The sequence below is a fragment of the Heliangelus exortis genome, chromosome 11, assembly GCF_036169615.1.
Source record: "Heliangelus exortis chromosome 11, bHelExo1.hap1, whole genome shotgun sequence".
Taxonomy (NCBI): Eukaryota; Metazoa; Chordata; class Aves; order Apodiformes; family Trochilidae; genus Heliangelus; species Heliangelus exortis.
In genome coordinates, this window is record NC_092432.1 from 3052923 (window position 1) to 3066359 (window position 13437).

The 13437-nt window shown below is 45.5% G+C and overlaps 1 protein-coding gene across 1 annotated transcript in view; it reads left to right on the top strand.

The window, feature by feature from the left end:
* CHSY1 (chondroitin sulfate synthase 1) overlaps window positions 1–13437 on the top strand; it is a 75012-nt gene that overhangs the window by 7173 nt on the left and 54402 nt on the right. The window contains exon 2 of the mRNA XM_071754212.1: window positions 2219–2714. Coding sequence (XP_071610313.1) covers window positions 2219–2714 — 496 coding nt within the window. The remainder of the gene's footprint in view (window positions 1–2218; window positions 2715–13437) is intronic.

The following is a 13437-nucleotide window of genomic DNA, read 5'->3' on the forward strand; positions in this document are numbered from 1 at the left end:
CCCCACATATGCTGGGGTATGTCTCTGGTTTACTCCTGTTTTAATACTGAGCTGAAATCTGGCCCAAATCCATGAAAAGATGGAGTCAAACTGGCTTGGTGCTGAGGGTTTTAATGGAGTCTGAGAATCAAACGTGCCAGGGTTTGTGGATATACACGTTTTGTGCCCTTGTCATTGAGTGGGGACTCTTCTTACAGTACTTAGGGGCATCCTGAGGTGAGGGGAACCTGGTTGGAGAGCAAGGAGTAAATTTAAACTGGGAACTAGCAGAGGAGATGGTGGTGTAAAAAAAAACAAACAAAAAACCACCCAACAAAAACCCCCATTTTCTTCAGGAGTCCAGAAAGGAACTAAAGCTTGGGGTGGTAGAAGAAATCCTGCATTGTCCATAGTTTATAATCATTACCAAGGCAGATCTTTCAGGATATTGAGAGCAAGTCTGAAAATTCATTGTTTGCTTTTAAATAGAAAAGGTCAATTGACAGAAATTTCCTTAAGACTTTAGCTTAGACCCTCACCTGGTGATTGATTGTCTTGGATCCACCCAAAGATTCACTGGGAACTGGTCAGTGGATGAGCTGAGCTGTGTTTCTCTGTAGCTTCTTCTGCCTTTAATCAAAAAGGAAGCTGGGATTTAAAGTTTTCCTATGCAACTCTACCCATGGCAGTAAGAAATCCAGAAGACAAAGCTTTAAAAGTAATTTCTAAAGTGATATTCATGGCACAAAGCTGTGTGACTGCTGAGGTGTTGAGGTTTATGTTTAGTCTGTACTAATTAAATAACTCTGAGTTTCCCAGTGGAACTTTAGGAATAAGTCTTCTGAAATATTTTTACATCTCACGCTTGGCGTGGCAACTAATTCTGGAGATTTCCAATTTCAGAGATGGTTTGTGCTGCCCAAAATCTCTGCTCTGCTTCTGGCAGGGAACCTCTGCTGAGAGGCATCTGGTAAAAGTGACAGTGATCCATCAAGGGAATGCTGTGTCCTTTACCTTGAGAGTGTTCCCACATTCAGCTGTGAATATAGGTTATATTTAGGGTGCAGTTGCCAAGCAGAATTAGGAAATATTCCCCCTCTACACAGAAAGGCAGAAACCCTTTTTGTATCCTAATGAAAATAGGTTTCTGTGAAGGATGCCTCCAGCTCTGTTTTTCCCAGGTAGAATTTGAGAAAGTGATGCTGAAAGCTTCAAATCCGTGGTTCTTAGGGCAAGGCTGTAGCAGTCACTTGATTGAAAATCCTCCCTTGAGGAGGTTAAGTGTTCTGCAGTCTGCCTTGAGGAATCATCCTACACCTCTTCCTGCAGGGTGACCCAGTTTGCCCACGCAGATGGGTTGGGTTTGGCAGAGAGGAGCATGGAAGGTGTGGAGGAGATGTGCTCCTTCATGCAGAAGAGGCTCCTCTTTTCTGATGTTCCTCTCTGCTAAAATGTGGTCTGAAGTGTGCAGAAAGCTGCTGGGAGCAGCAGGTCAACTGTTGGGATTTAGATGTTTTGCATGCAGCTCTCAGGACTGCTTTTTTTTCTACTTGCCTGCTGATGTGGGCAGACATTTGGGTTTTGCTGCCATGCTGTGTGCTTCTCCAGCTGTCACAAACAAGCAGGAACATTTTACTTCTCTCACAGCCTTCCCTGCATCTCCACAAAGCATCCTGAGAAGTCGCTGTTTGGTTGCTTTCCCACAGGATACCAGTTCCTCACATGTTTATGTGAAGTTTGCAGTATTTCTGAATGTACCCTTGAGCTTTTGGGGGGCTCAGGGGCGATTGGAAAGTGGGTATGAGGCTGAATAACTGGCAGGGAAACTATGGAGGTGTTAAATCCAGTTGTATGGGAATTGTTTGCCCATCTTGGCTTCCTTTGGCGTTGCTCTGTGTCTTGTGACCAATAGCTGTTGGACCTATACTGTGTGATTAGGAAAGCCTGGCCCTGCCACTACTCAACTATGGCTATTTTCAATTCTTTTTCTATCAGCTACTGCTGCAAAAGTGATACTCAGATCTTTATCATGGCAGAATTTTTTTTTTTTGTGTTACACCAATTGCTCTGTGTTCCTTGTCAGTGGCCTTGTTTGCATGGACAAAACTGGAGCTTCCTGGAGCTCAAAAAGAAAATCTGTAAAGCAGATGAGGTGGAATTCCTTTGGGTGGTTTCTGGTAGCACTCTTCCTGCCTTGGTTTACACCCTCAATGAGTCCTTATTGTCTTTTTCAATCTAGAACATGGTCCAGAACCATTCCTGGCAAGGTTGAATTCTTCTCCAGCGAGGGTTCCGACACCTCCATCCCCATTCCCGTTGTGCCGCTCCCGGGTGTCGATGACTCTTACCCACCCCAGAAGAAATCTTTCATGATGCTCAAATACATGCATGACCACTACTTGGACAAATACGAATGGTTTATGAGAGCTGACGACGACGTTTACATCAAAGGGGACAAACTGGAGAACTTCCTCAGGAGTCTGAACAGCAGCGAACCCCTCTTTCTCGGCCAGACCGGTTTGGGCACCACGGAGGAGATGGGGAAGCTGGCTCTGGAACCAGGAGAGAATTTCTGCATGGGAGGACCAGGAGTCATCATGAGCCGGGAGGTCCTGAGGAGGATGGTGCCCCACATTGGAGAGTGCCTGAGGGAGATGTACACCACCCACGAGGACGTGGAGGTGGGGAGATGTGTACGGAGGTTTGCGGGAGTGCAGTGTGTCTGGTCCTACGAGGTAAGGATGGGGGGTGTGGAGGGTGAGGAGTGGCTTTTGGGAGAGGGGGGTTGCTGGTGTAGGGCTGTGCAGCAGCTCCTCCAGAGCTCACCTTCCTTCTTGGCCACCCAGCTGTACAGTTTTCTACAAGTCTCACCCTGGGAGAGAGCAACACCCCTGGGGAAGTGCAGCAGTAAGGAGGGAAGCAAAGCTTGACACTAGGCAGATTGAGATGAGGGAAAGAACAACCCTAATTCATCATTAAATACTTTATTTAAGCAGAAAGGGAATAAGCTTAAATCAAAATGGCCATGAGCACAATCTTGACTGCCCAAGCCTCTCTTACCTGCTTCAGGTATGTTCTGGTGTCAGTGTGGAAAGCAGACACTGCAGTCACTGCACCTTGCTGCCAGCCTGGCAGATGTTTGCACTGACATTGACAGTTTTTCCCCCAAACTACAGCTGTGGCAGAGATGTCTCCTGGCACTGTCACCCTATGTGCTGAGCTGCCTCCCAGCCTGCCTGCAGCCCATGTCTGATGCTTTTTGGAGGACTTGCTGGCAGCCTCATACTGCAGACACCCACTGAGCAGGTCCTTGAGATCAGCAGAGACAAACCCCCACTCCTGACACAGAAACTTGAGTTCTGCCCACACTGATGTGGCTGCAAACTTGACATTTTGGGGGTAAAAAAACCAAGAGAATCTCCAGTCTGCTTGTGGTGGTTTCCTGCTGCTGTTCCTACAGGGGCCTGGCAGCTCCTCCCAGGGGCTTCAAGTTCTGAGAATTACAAACTGACTGAAAACACCCACTGAGTTTGAAGCTGCAGTTTCTCCTCCAGTACCAGGGAAAATGCTGATGGGTCCAGATTTCTCCCTTAGGAGAAAGGGGAGGAAAAGAAGGGAGAAATTGAGAGCAGAAATGAGGGTTAACAGTTCTGTCTTTTTACACAAATATTTACATCTTTTACCCAACTATGGTTTTGTCCTTTTATGAGAAGTGGTGAAGATTCCTCTGCCCATGTTTCATTTCACAGTTTAGTGACAGGAAAGCCTCTGAGGAAGGGGAAAGGAGTTTCCAGCTGTAGTAATTCATTCATATCTTATGTTCATAAAGACTTTCTGGACTAACAGGGGCTCTCCACATTCCCTGCTTACAAACCTAAGACTACTTGATTTATCCAGTGTTGTGGTTTGCCCTCCATCAAGACTCAGTTGCTTTTCCCACAGTTTTTAGCAGCACAAAATTTTACTTTAGCCTTCTTAAGTTGTGATAACTTCTGGTGTGAATGCCTGTACTGTGTGGCATTTGATAACTCACTGAAGGTCAGGATTTTGGTCCTGCTGAAAATGGCAAAAAACCTTCTTCATTCAGTGTGATCACATTTTTGCTTGAAGTAGCTAACGATAGCACACAGCTGCCCTCAGAGTGCTCTCTGACAGAATTAGATTGGGCTCTTCTCAAGATCAGTTTTGTTGAATCATCCTCTGTTATCTGTAGTCCTGGATTCTCCCAAGTGACTTATTTAAAATGGGTTTGTGTGAAGTGTATGTACACTGGAAGATGTTCAGAAGTGACTTGTGAGTGTGTGGTGTTAAGACTCAGCTGTTTTGGGCAGAGTCAAGAGTTTTGGTGATGAAAGCATGGCTGCTTCTGCAAGGAATAGGTCTGCTGTCATTTAGTTGAGTTTTATGGTTTGAAAACCTGTCATATTTTCCTTCTTTTTTTTTTTTTTTTTTCTTTTTTGATTTCACTCTCTCTTTGCCCAGAGAAATAGCTGAAATGGGCCTGGTATTTTATTTAAAGTGAAGCAATAACCATGCGAAATAATCCAGCTGTTGTAACCAGGAAAACTTGGTGTAAAAACTGACATTTTCCATGTTTTATGCATTCATGACCATCAACCAACAGGCCACTGCAAGTGAAATGCAAAGCCTTGTGTTTCAGGGACCTTCTGACAGAGGAAAAAGTTTATCTGTGCCTGGGCTGCTGGGGCACAGCCACCACATTCTTCACCATTCCCGTGGAAGGGGAAGCAGTGACAGCACGAGGCTCAGCAAACAAAACAGCATTGGCCTCAGGAAATCCAAACCTTTGCTTCCTGCACTTCATATTCTGGAGAGCCTCAAGCAGCAGCACGAACCAGGAGCCCAGGTCCTTGATTACATCACCCCCAGCTCTTTGATTTTCGTTCTTAGAGTCTTGGCCATGGAAAGCCCTGCTGGGCTGGTTTTTGCTTTTTTTTTCCCCCCTGCCCTCTTCGTGCAGTGGGCTCTGTGCCCAGAGTCATTTTACTCATCTCCAGGACTGTCATTGCCCCTTTTCTCTGATTTTAGAATCCCACAATGTCTTTACTGTGCTGCTCATCTTCCCTGGCTCTGGCTCTGGTGGTGTGCCCAAATGGGTCTCCAGGCCTGGCTCTGTGTTTTGTTGGGTTTTTTTTTCTGCTCGCAGCAGTCTGTCTCAAAACCCCTTTTTTTTCCCCCTTCCTGTCTTTCTGTCACTCTGCTGCTCTCTGCAGTGCCTCTTAGACCACTTCATTAGTGGCACCAGTTTCTGCCCGTTTCAAGACTTGTAAAGATTTGTTCACTCTCTTCCTGCTGTCAGGAGCTTTTCAGTAAATACAGTAAAAGAATTGACACCATGATTCTTTGGGCTTCCTGTTGCATCTCACCCCAGAAAAGAGGCAGCAGCAGCAGCATGTGCAGGCTCCAGGAGAACTGAAGCTCCCTGGGCTTCATCTGATGCACCCAGGCCACTGTACCAGGAGCAGTTTGCAGCCCATGATGGATTTTAAGCTCCTCTGACAAGGTTTAGAGCTGTTGCCTGACTTGAGGCAGGTCAGGTGAGTCACAGATGAGACATGCATCTTAAAATGTAAGTTCTCTATGGCAAGGATTATCATCCTTGTAAAAACAAACCCGAGACTGTTACTGCTGTTTGACAAATAGCTGTAAAACTCAGCCCTCTGTAGGGTGGAGAAGCCAAAGTTATGGATGTTATGCAGTAAAATGGAATTCAAAGAAGTCATGAAAACTGTGAATGTGAAACCTCTGCAGATTACAGATGGGAGCTCGACAGTTTATGAAGTGTTACAGAGCATGGTCCTTCCTCTTGAAGAGGGCAAAAGGCTTGAACTGAACTTGCTAGGCAGTGATTCTGCATTTCTAGTGAATATTGGTATTTTGGACTTCTGACATGCTGGTGGGTGTGTTTTTCTCAGGAAAAGTTTCCATATTAAAGTCTCCTTCCCTCTCTCATTTCCTCCCACCAATGGTTCTTCTCATTCATCTTCTGTGGATCACAGGGACGTGCAAGGTTTGTTTTCTCCAGCACTGCCACGTGGTGCCATGCATGGTCTTGGCTGTTCAGCTTGAAAAAGGGCCTGGCTGTGATGACAAGCTCTCTCCTTTCTGATTTAAACCATCCCAATGTATTCTTGACCTCAATTTTCATTTTGAGTCTTAATGTTTGCTTTAAATACACCCGAATTACAAAGCCATTGCTCTGTAGCTTAATGTTGTTTCAGCCTTGCTTTTCAGCTGCTGCCTAATTTGTGTTTAATATCCTCATCTTAAGATCACTGATAACTTCCACACAAGCTGCTAGAAATCAGGGCAGTGCAGATATATAGGCCAGTAATTTCTTTGGTAATAAAACCCTTCTGGCACATGTGGCTTTTTGGGTGATAGTAACTGCTCCATGTCTTGCAGCACCATAGAAACCACTGGATCCAACAAAACAGCTCACAGTACCTCTGACTGCTGGTGCAAAATACCCAAAATCTGTTTTGTCTGGTTTTCCTTCTGTTCTGACTTAGTGGGAGAAATTGGTAGGAAGCAGCAAGTGTGTCTGTGTGGAGGGGACTGTCTTTCCCTCCAAAGCAGCAACAAGTATTTGTAAATGCCCTGAAATGTGAAACATGTGAAAGATTTTTTTGTAATAAACATGGAAAAGAAGCTGTGACAAGGGAAGGGATCACACGAGGAAACGTGGGCATCGAGGAAGAATAGGTCCAATCTTTCAGACATTGCCCAGGCATTGAACCATTTTGGGAAAACTGAAGTTTATGGTTTTCTGTAAAATAGCCAGAAGTCAGGCAAAAGGAAAAATCCTGCAGTGGTTGAGCAGAACTGAAATACTGGGGACAGATGCAACTGCTAACCCTCAATTCCCTGGTTTTATCCTCTGGGAATGAAACTTTCATTGATGAAAAAGGAGATTCAGCCTTCTTTTAGCTGCTCATGTACAGCATGCAGCACGTGGTGGGTTCAGCAGCAAGAGCTCTGGACCCTCAGAGCAGGGCAGGATGGGGTCTGGGGGAGGTGGATGGGGCAGGGTCCTCTGAAGCACCTCAGTTCCCTGCAGCAGCAGGGTCAAACTGAGGGGTTTGGTGGCTCTTGCTCTGTGAAACCCTTGTCTTCCACTCCAGGCAGCAAATGTAAGACTCAGTGGATGTGTTGTTGTGGTGGAAGCATCCAGCTGCACTTCTGAAAGCAGACACTCTTAATATTGTCCCAGCTTCAGAGCTTGCACTTTTTTCTTTTGTGTCAGGGCATAGAAACTTGGCAAACTCTGGCAGCAAGAGATACTTGCATCTCATCACATGTGTGTGGCCCATTGCACCTCTTCATTCAAGAAACTTACAATAGAAATTGTGTGTGTGTAAGAGAGGGAAATTACAAGTATTCCCAGTGTTTTATGGTGGGTGTTTCTAAAATCAGCTTTTCAGCACTGAATTTTACACTTCAGAGATGTCTTGTGTGCTTCAGAGCAAGCTGGAAGTGGGTGAGCATCCCTTCTGGGGCTGGATGGAGATGAACCTCCATGAAGGGCCTGAGGAATGGTGTTTTGTCAGAGGACACATGGGTAGGAATAGAGAGGAGCATTATCTGGGCAGGGGAGGTGATGCATGGGGCTCAGTGTGAGGCTGAAATACGTGACTGATGTGACAGGGAGCCTGTGATTCCATGGGGGAGGCCGTGTGGCATGGCCACTGTGCTCTAATTTTAGCTCCACTGTTTGCTGAGGAGGAGGAGGAGGAGGGCAGAGAGGTCAAAGGGGAGAGTGAAGGCTGCAGTTTGGGTTTGTGGAACCAAGGTGTGGGTTAGGAGAGTTGGGAATAGGAGATGGAGATCTCAGATCTGCACCGGAGTCTCTCTGACTGCAGAAAATAATGAAATATTTGAGAAATGCTTCAGAGTGGGAAAACTGACTTGGCACCACTAAATTTCTTAGTGACTTTTGAACTCAGGTTGTTAAAGGATGTTTGTTTGTTCAAGAGCCACTTTGTATACAGCCCCAAGTGTTGTCCCCAAGTCACCTGAGTCTGGATCTTGCTGACTTTCTGCTGGCCATCACTTTAAAAGAGGAAGGCTGTGTGGTTTGTGCTTACACATACATCCATTTCTAGGCTGTAGAGATTGCATGAGACTGACCTAGTTTTTGTGAGCACACGATTAATTTGTCCCTAGTTAGCTGGATGACTTGATCTGATGCCTAAGCTGAGGGAAGGCTGCAGAAATGGGGACTCTGGTGGTGAGGATGTGCAAACTCTAAAGAAGCTTCAGCCATGAATCCAGCAAGCAGAAGTATTGCTTTTTAACCCTTTATTTTTGTCTCAAAATGCAGTGGTTTGGTTAGAAATCAGGATCTGTGCAGCCCGTTGGGTTTGGGGAGCCATGAGGATTAGTTGTTACCTTGAGGACAGGTCAGGAGAGGCTAATCCTTCATTCTGTAGCAGGACAAAGATCTCTAATGAAATAGCTCATCATCCAGGCTTCTTAATTAAGGCATGCAGAAGATACTGGAGGATTTGAGTTTGTTCTGTTGAGCAGCAATGGGGATAGGCAGAGGAAGGAGGGTAAGTCTGAGACCTGAGGCTTCCTAATGTATTTTTCTCTTCTGAGCTGATGGGAAAACCATTCCTCTTCTGCAGGGCAGATTCTTTGCAGCTTACTGGAGCTGTGAGACTCAGTGCTTGGAGGAAATGTCACTGCTGTGACCAGAGCTGCCCACTGCTCTACCCCTTGTAGGTGTATCCCACCTAACTGGGGACCTTGGGAGGACAGGGTTAGATTCCCAATGTAATCACTACAAACTGCAGTGATACCTGTGCAGTTATCTTCAAGATGGGTCAATTATGTCTGCTTGTGAGTTGGCAAACTTCCTTTTCCATTTTATTTACTGCTTGTCTCTGTATAAAAGAGCCACAACAAACCACTTTGTGGCTACATGTCTCTACAAACAGAATATCTGTGAAATGTCCCACATGGCTAAACAGTTAAAAAAAAAAAAAAAATTGCCTTTTTAAGCTGATGTGAACATGAAGTGTTGCCTTCAGCAAGGGCTCTCAGTATGGAGGGTTTTACCTGATCTGTAGTCAGGGCCTAACTGTGACAGGGATGTTTGGGGTGGGGGAGTTAGCTGTGTAAATTTAGAGAGGATATTTGCTTTTCTCCCCTCAAGCTATTGAAGCCACGTTCTGTGCACACCTTGAAGCTCCACCACGGAGGTGTCAGAGCTTGTAAGTGTGGGAGAGAAAAGCCAGACCTGTTTGCTGATGAGAAAGAGAAATAAAGTGCTGATGTGGGGAAGGGGCTTAATCCATACTATCTGAGGTCACTGAAGGGATGGTAGCTCAAGTGGGTTTGGGGCTGGCTGGGTTATACTTGGGAGTTTACTCTGGAGAAAAGCTCCAGAGCAGGCTGACGTGGCTGTGCTTGGGGACCACTTCCCTGCCTGCTCTGAGGAGACATTTGTGATCTCTGCAATCCTCATTTGCCAGTTCTCTCTGTCTGTAGCCACTGATCTGCAGCTGGGAGATGCAGGAGAGAGCTGTTACACCAGGTAACTTGTCACCTCAGGCCAGGAACAGCCCATTCTGCTTTTGCTTCCCAGTTGCCTACTCCTGAAGTCCTCCACGGGCTGGGTGGTGCTGGCAAGGCAAACAGTGACACTGCCTGTGCTGCCCTGTTTTACTTCTTTTTGTAGCTTGCAGCTGTGATAAGTAATGAGGTCTGTGCATGGTGAGTCTTCCCAAGGATGTCTGTAAGGAGCTTTTGAGGCTGTGGAGGCAGCACCATGAATGAACAGGGAAGATGCAAGTTGACAACCTGCAGTGCCCAGGTTGGTAGCAGTTTCACTCCATGCTCTGTGCTCCTGGCTGGTGGCTCTGGGGATGGTGTGAGGCTGTAATCTGACTGCATGGAGGATTAATTGTCTGGGATTTGTCTAACCTCATTTCCTGTAGACACCTCCTGGCTGAAGACCTGCTGCTGCTGTTTTATGTTCTAAAACCATCAGGTTTGGAGAAGGGAATTGAGTTCTACTTTGCTGGACTGTTGCACCATCCTTAATTGATCCTTAAAATGCTTAAAACATTTTAGCACTCATTTCCTGTGTTAAAAGCTAATCTGGACTCCTGGCCGTGTGAACTTTCATGGTTATCAGCTGGAGACCTCTTAAAATCTTGCCAGAAACCCTGATTGCCTGAAGGGTGAGGATTATCTTTCTGCATGCCTAGACCAAAATGACCTTTATGTGTCACAGAGAAGTTGGGAACATAATTGGAAGGGTTTGGAAACTAACTGGTTTTGCATTCTTAAATCCTGAAGTTTCAGAGTGAAAGTGTATCTGGGAGTCCTCACAGAACTGAAAGTTGAGATCTGGTTTTTTTCTGCTTAGTTTCTTACATCAAAGGGAATTTCTGCTGATGTCTTCAGTGAAAGTTAGTTGCCAGGGGTCCTTTTCAGACGTGTTTTGAGCAAGCTTAAAGTACTGTTACTATAATGAAGTAAAAGTTTTGGCTGATTTTTGTCAGTGGAAGTCTTGGGAACCAATTGAACTTCAGGCCAGTTGTTTGCAGCTTATGTGGTAATGGTGACTTGAGTAAAAGTCAAAGCCTGCCTGTAATTTTGAGTTCTATTGGGAACCCAAAGTGTTGGGTTTTTTTTAATTTTATTTGAGTAAGAGATTTCCTTTATCCATTTATACTTTCTCCATTCTGTTGCACCCTGGTGTGGAGTTACTGCTGACAAGAGGGAAGCCACTGCAGCTCCAGCAAGCAGCTTCTGTGCTTGGTGCTCTGATGTCCTGGGAGCTTTGGTAGGGTAGAGCAAAATGCTGCATTTTGGCATCTGTTCTGGCTTAGAACTGGCACAGGATGGGAGCCCTAAATGTTTATTCAGAGCTGTGGCTCCTAGGGGCAGTGCTTTGGAGTCATGGCTTAGAAAGAGGTTCAGGAAAAGGCACAGGTAGGGTCATGCCCACTGGATCTAAGCTCCATCCAAGTCTCTGGGTTTAATCCTTCCTGTTGAATGGCTTTAGGGAGCTCCAGCTGAGTGCTGTATTTTTGGTCTTGGAAGGAATCTTCAGAAGCATCCGGCACTCTTTGTGGATTAAGCAGAGGTTCTTAGAGGCTGGGATTAACAATGAAACAAATGGGAACCCAAATTTTAGACTCAGCCAGCAGTCCATATAGAAGAAGGGGAGTAGAAAGCTTGCTTGCAATTCCAGAAGTGCCACTGTCACCTTTTTCTTGCTGCAACAGAGAAACACCTCCAGCTTGCCCCAGCCTCTCTGAGTGGGCAGCTGGCACTAAGATGCTGCTTCCTTGCCCGTTGTCCTCTTGGCTCTGCTCAGACCTTGTGCTGTGTTCTTTCTGAAAGGCAAGCACGAGTTCCTGCATGAAAACTTGTTGCCTGCTCTTCTTCATGGCTGCCACTTCAGATTTCTGCAGCTGGTAAGAAAAGTGCTCTGAGAACAGCAGGAGCAGCAGTGTTAATGAAGGTTCCTCTGCTCATAGGCCTTCAATGGGTGTAATTACTTGGCAGTAACTTCTTTAAACCTTATTTGAATTAAAGCTACATGTTTTGGCTGGTTATGTCACCACTGTATTAGTGAGGAATGCAGGGGAGAGTGGTAGTTTGCATTAACTGAGCTGCCTTAATCCTTTGTAACCATACTTTTTAATACGTGTTACTGTACATTTGCCCAGGGGGTAGCAGAGTTCAATCCTCAGCATCTCCGTGTAAGGGCAGTGTTCTTTGTCCTCAGGAAGGACTAACAAAGTTCTTAGTGGGTGCTGAATGAACTTTGTGTGTAATTTTGTTTAAGTATTCGATGGGGAGCTATCTGTATCTTAGGTCTGAGTTTTATATATTTTTATTTTAGCCTCCAGTCTCTCTCAGCCTATGGTGCAGAATGGGTTAATGCCTAACCCATTTTTTTAAAAATGGTTTCCTACAACCTTCAGAGCAGATTCTTCACTAAAACCAGTTCTGTCCAACTAAAGTGACTCCTGAGCACACACTTCTCGTGTTTGTTGTCTGAAAAATATTGTTCCATTGATTGTGTATCTTTGCTATCCTGACAAAAGAGAAATTTACTTAACCTTATCAGACATGATTTCTCATGAAATCTTACCCTTCCTTTACCTTGTTTGTATAACCTTCTCCCAGATTGCTTAACTGACGCAGTTGATTTTATATCCTTCTCCTGTTGAAAGCACTTCCTAACATCTTTGGCCAAGGGGAACTTTATTTAAAGAAAAAAAAAAAACAAAACCCAACAAAAAACACACCTCACAACCAACAGCTGAGAGACAATAGCAAATTTAATCTTCATAAAGCAGCAGGGCTTTTGCTTCCCTGGGATTGCTTGCAGGTTGTGGCTTTTCCAGGTTTTGGGCAAAGCAATTTTTTTTCTTTGACTTTTTCAGATCATCTTTTTCTTCCCCCTCACTGACTCCTTAGAGTTGAAATGTGCAGTCACACCTTGCTTAACTGCTGCATTTTACTGGGCCAAACTGGAAGCCACATCAGAGACTTTGGAATAATGTGTTTGGCCAAATATCCTGCAGTTTGCCAGTGGTACCATCACTGCTGCCTGTGCTTGGACTGGGGAGAAACTGTCCACGTGGGTTCTTATCTCTTTTAAGCCAAAAATAACACTGTGGAGCTCCTGCAGCCTTATAGAATTAGCCTAATTGCAGGACTGGACACTAAGGTGAAGGTGAAAAGGATATTTTAAAATGTATAAAGCTGAGTGTTTAAACATGAGGCTGAAAGCCTTTGTCTGGAGCTCTGGGGGGGGGTGGAAGTGTCCGTGGGGATCTTTTCTCTCCTGACCTGCAGGTCTGCTCCAGTTCATACCCAGTGGTGCAGCTCTGACACAGGAGCTGCAAGGAAGGAAGGTGAGGGGAATATCATCCTTCAGGCTGTACCCTGGCTCCCCCAGCTCCCTGGAAGGGTCTTTTTTTTTTTTTCTCCAGCCCCCGGCGTCTGCTCTGTGCCATCTGCCCTCACCATTCCTGGTGCAGAGGAAGTGTGAAATGTGTAACCTGGTTTATTCTGCTAGGTGGTCAAGGCCTTCTCCTGTACAGAAAATTCCTTGTTTCTCTTCAGCCAGCACAAAGGCCCTTTTATAGCTGCTTGGCTATACATCTGCCTTGGTGCCTCAGACTGTTAGCACTGGTTGCTGTTGGAGGTATGCAGCTCTCAGGCTGTGATGTACAGTGAGATGTTGTTTATGTGTTGCCTCCCTTTCCTTTTGAGGATAGGGAGCTGGGCTGTGTCCTGCCCTGAACAAAGCTGGTGTTAGTTATGTGATGGACTGGGAGCCTGGAAATTTTCCCTTTAAAAACAGGACGAGAATCCTTCTGTTTCACACTTTTGAATGAAAAGTCTGAATTTGGCAGTGTGACTGCAGGACAATAGAACCTTCTCTGGGGAAAAGTGTGTTGA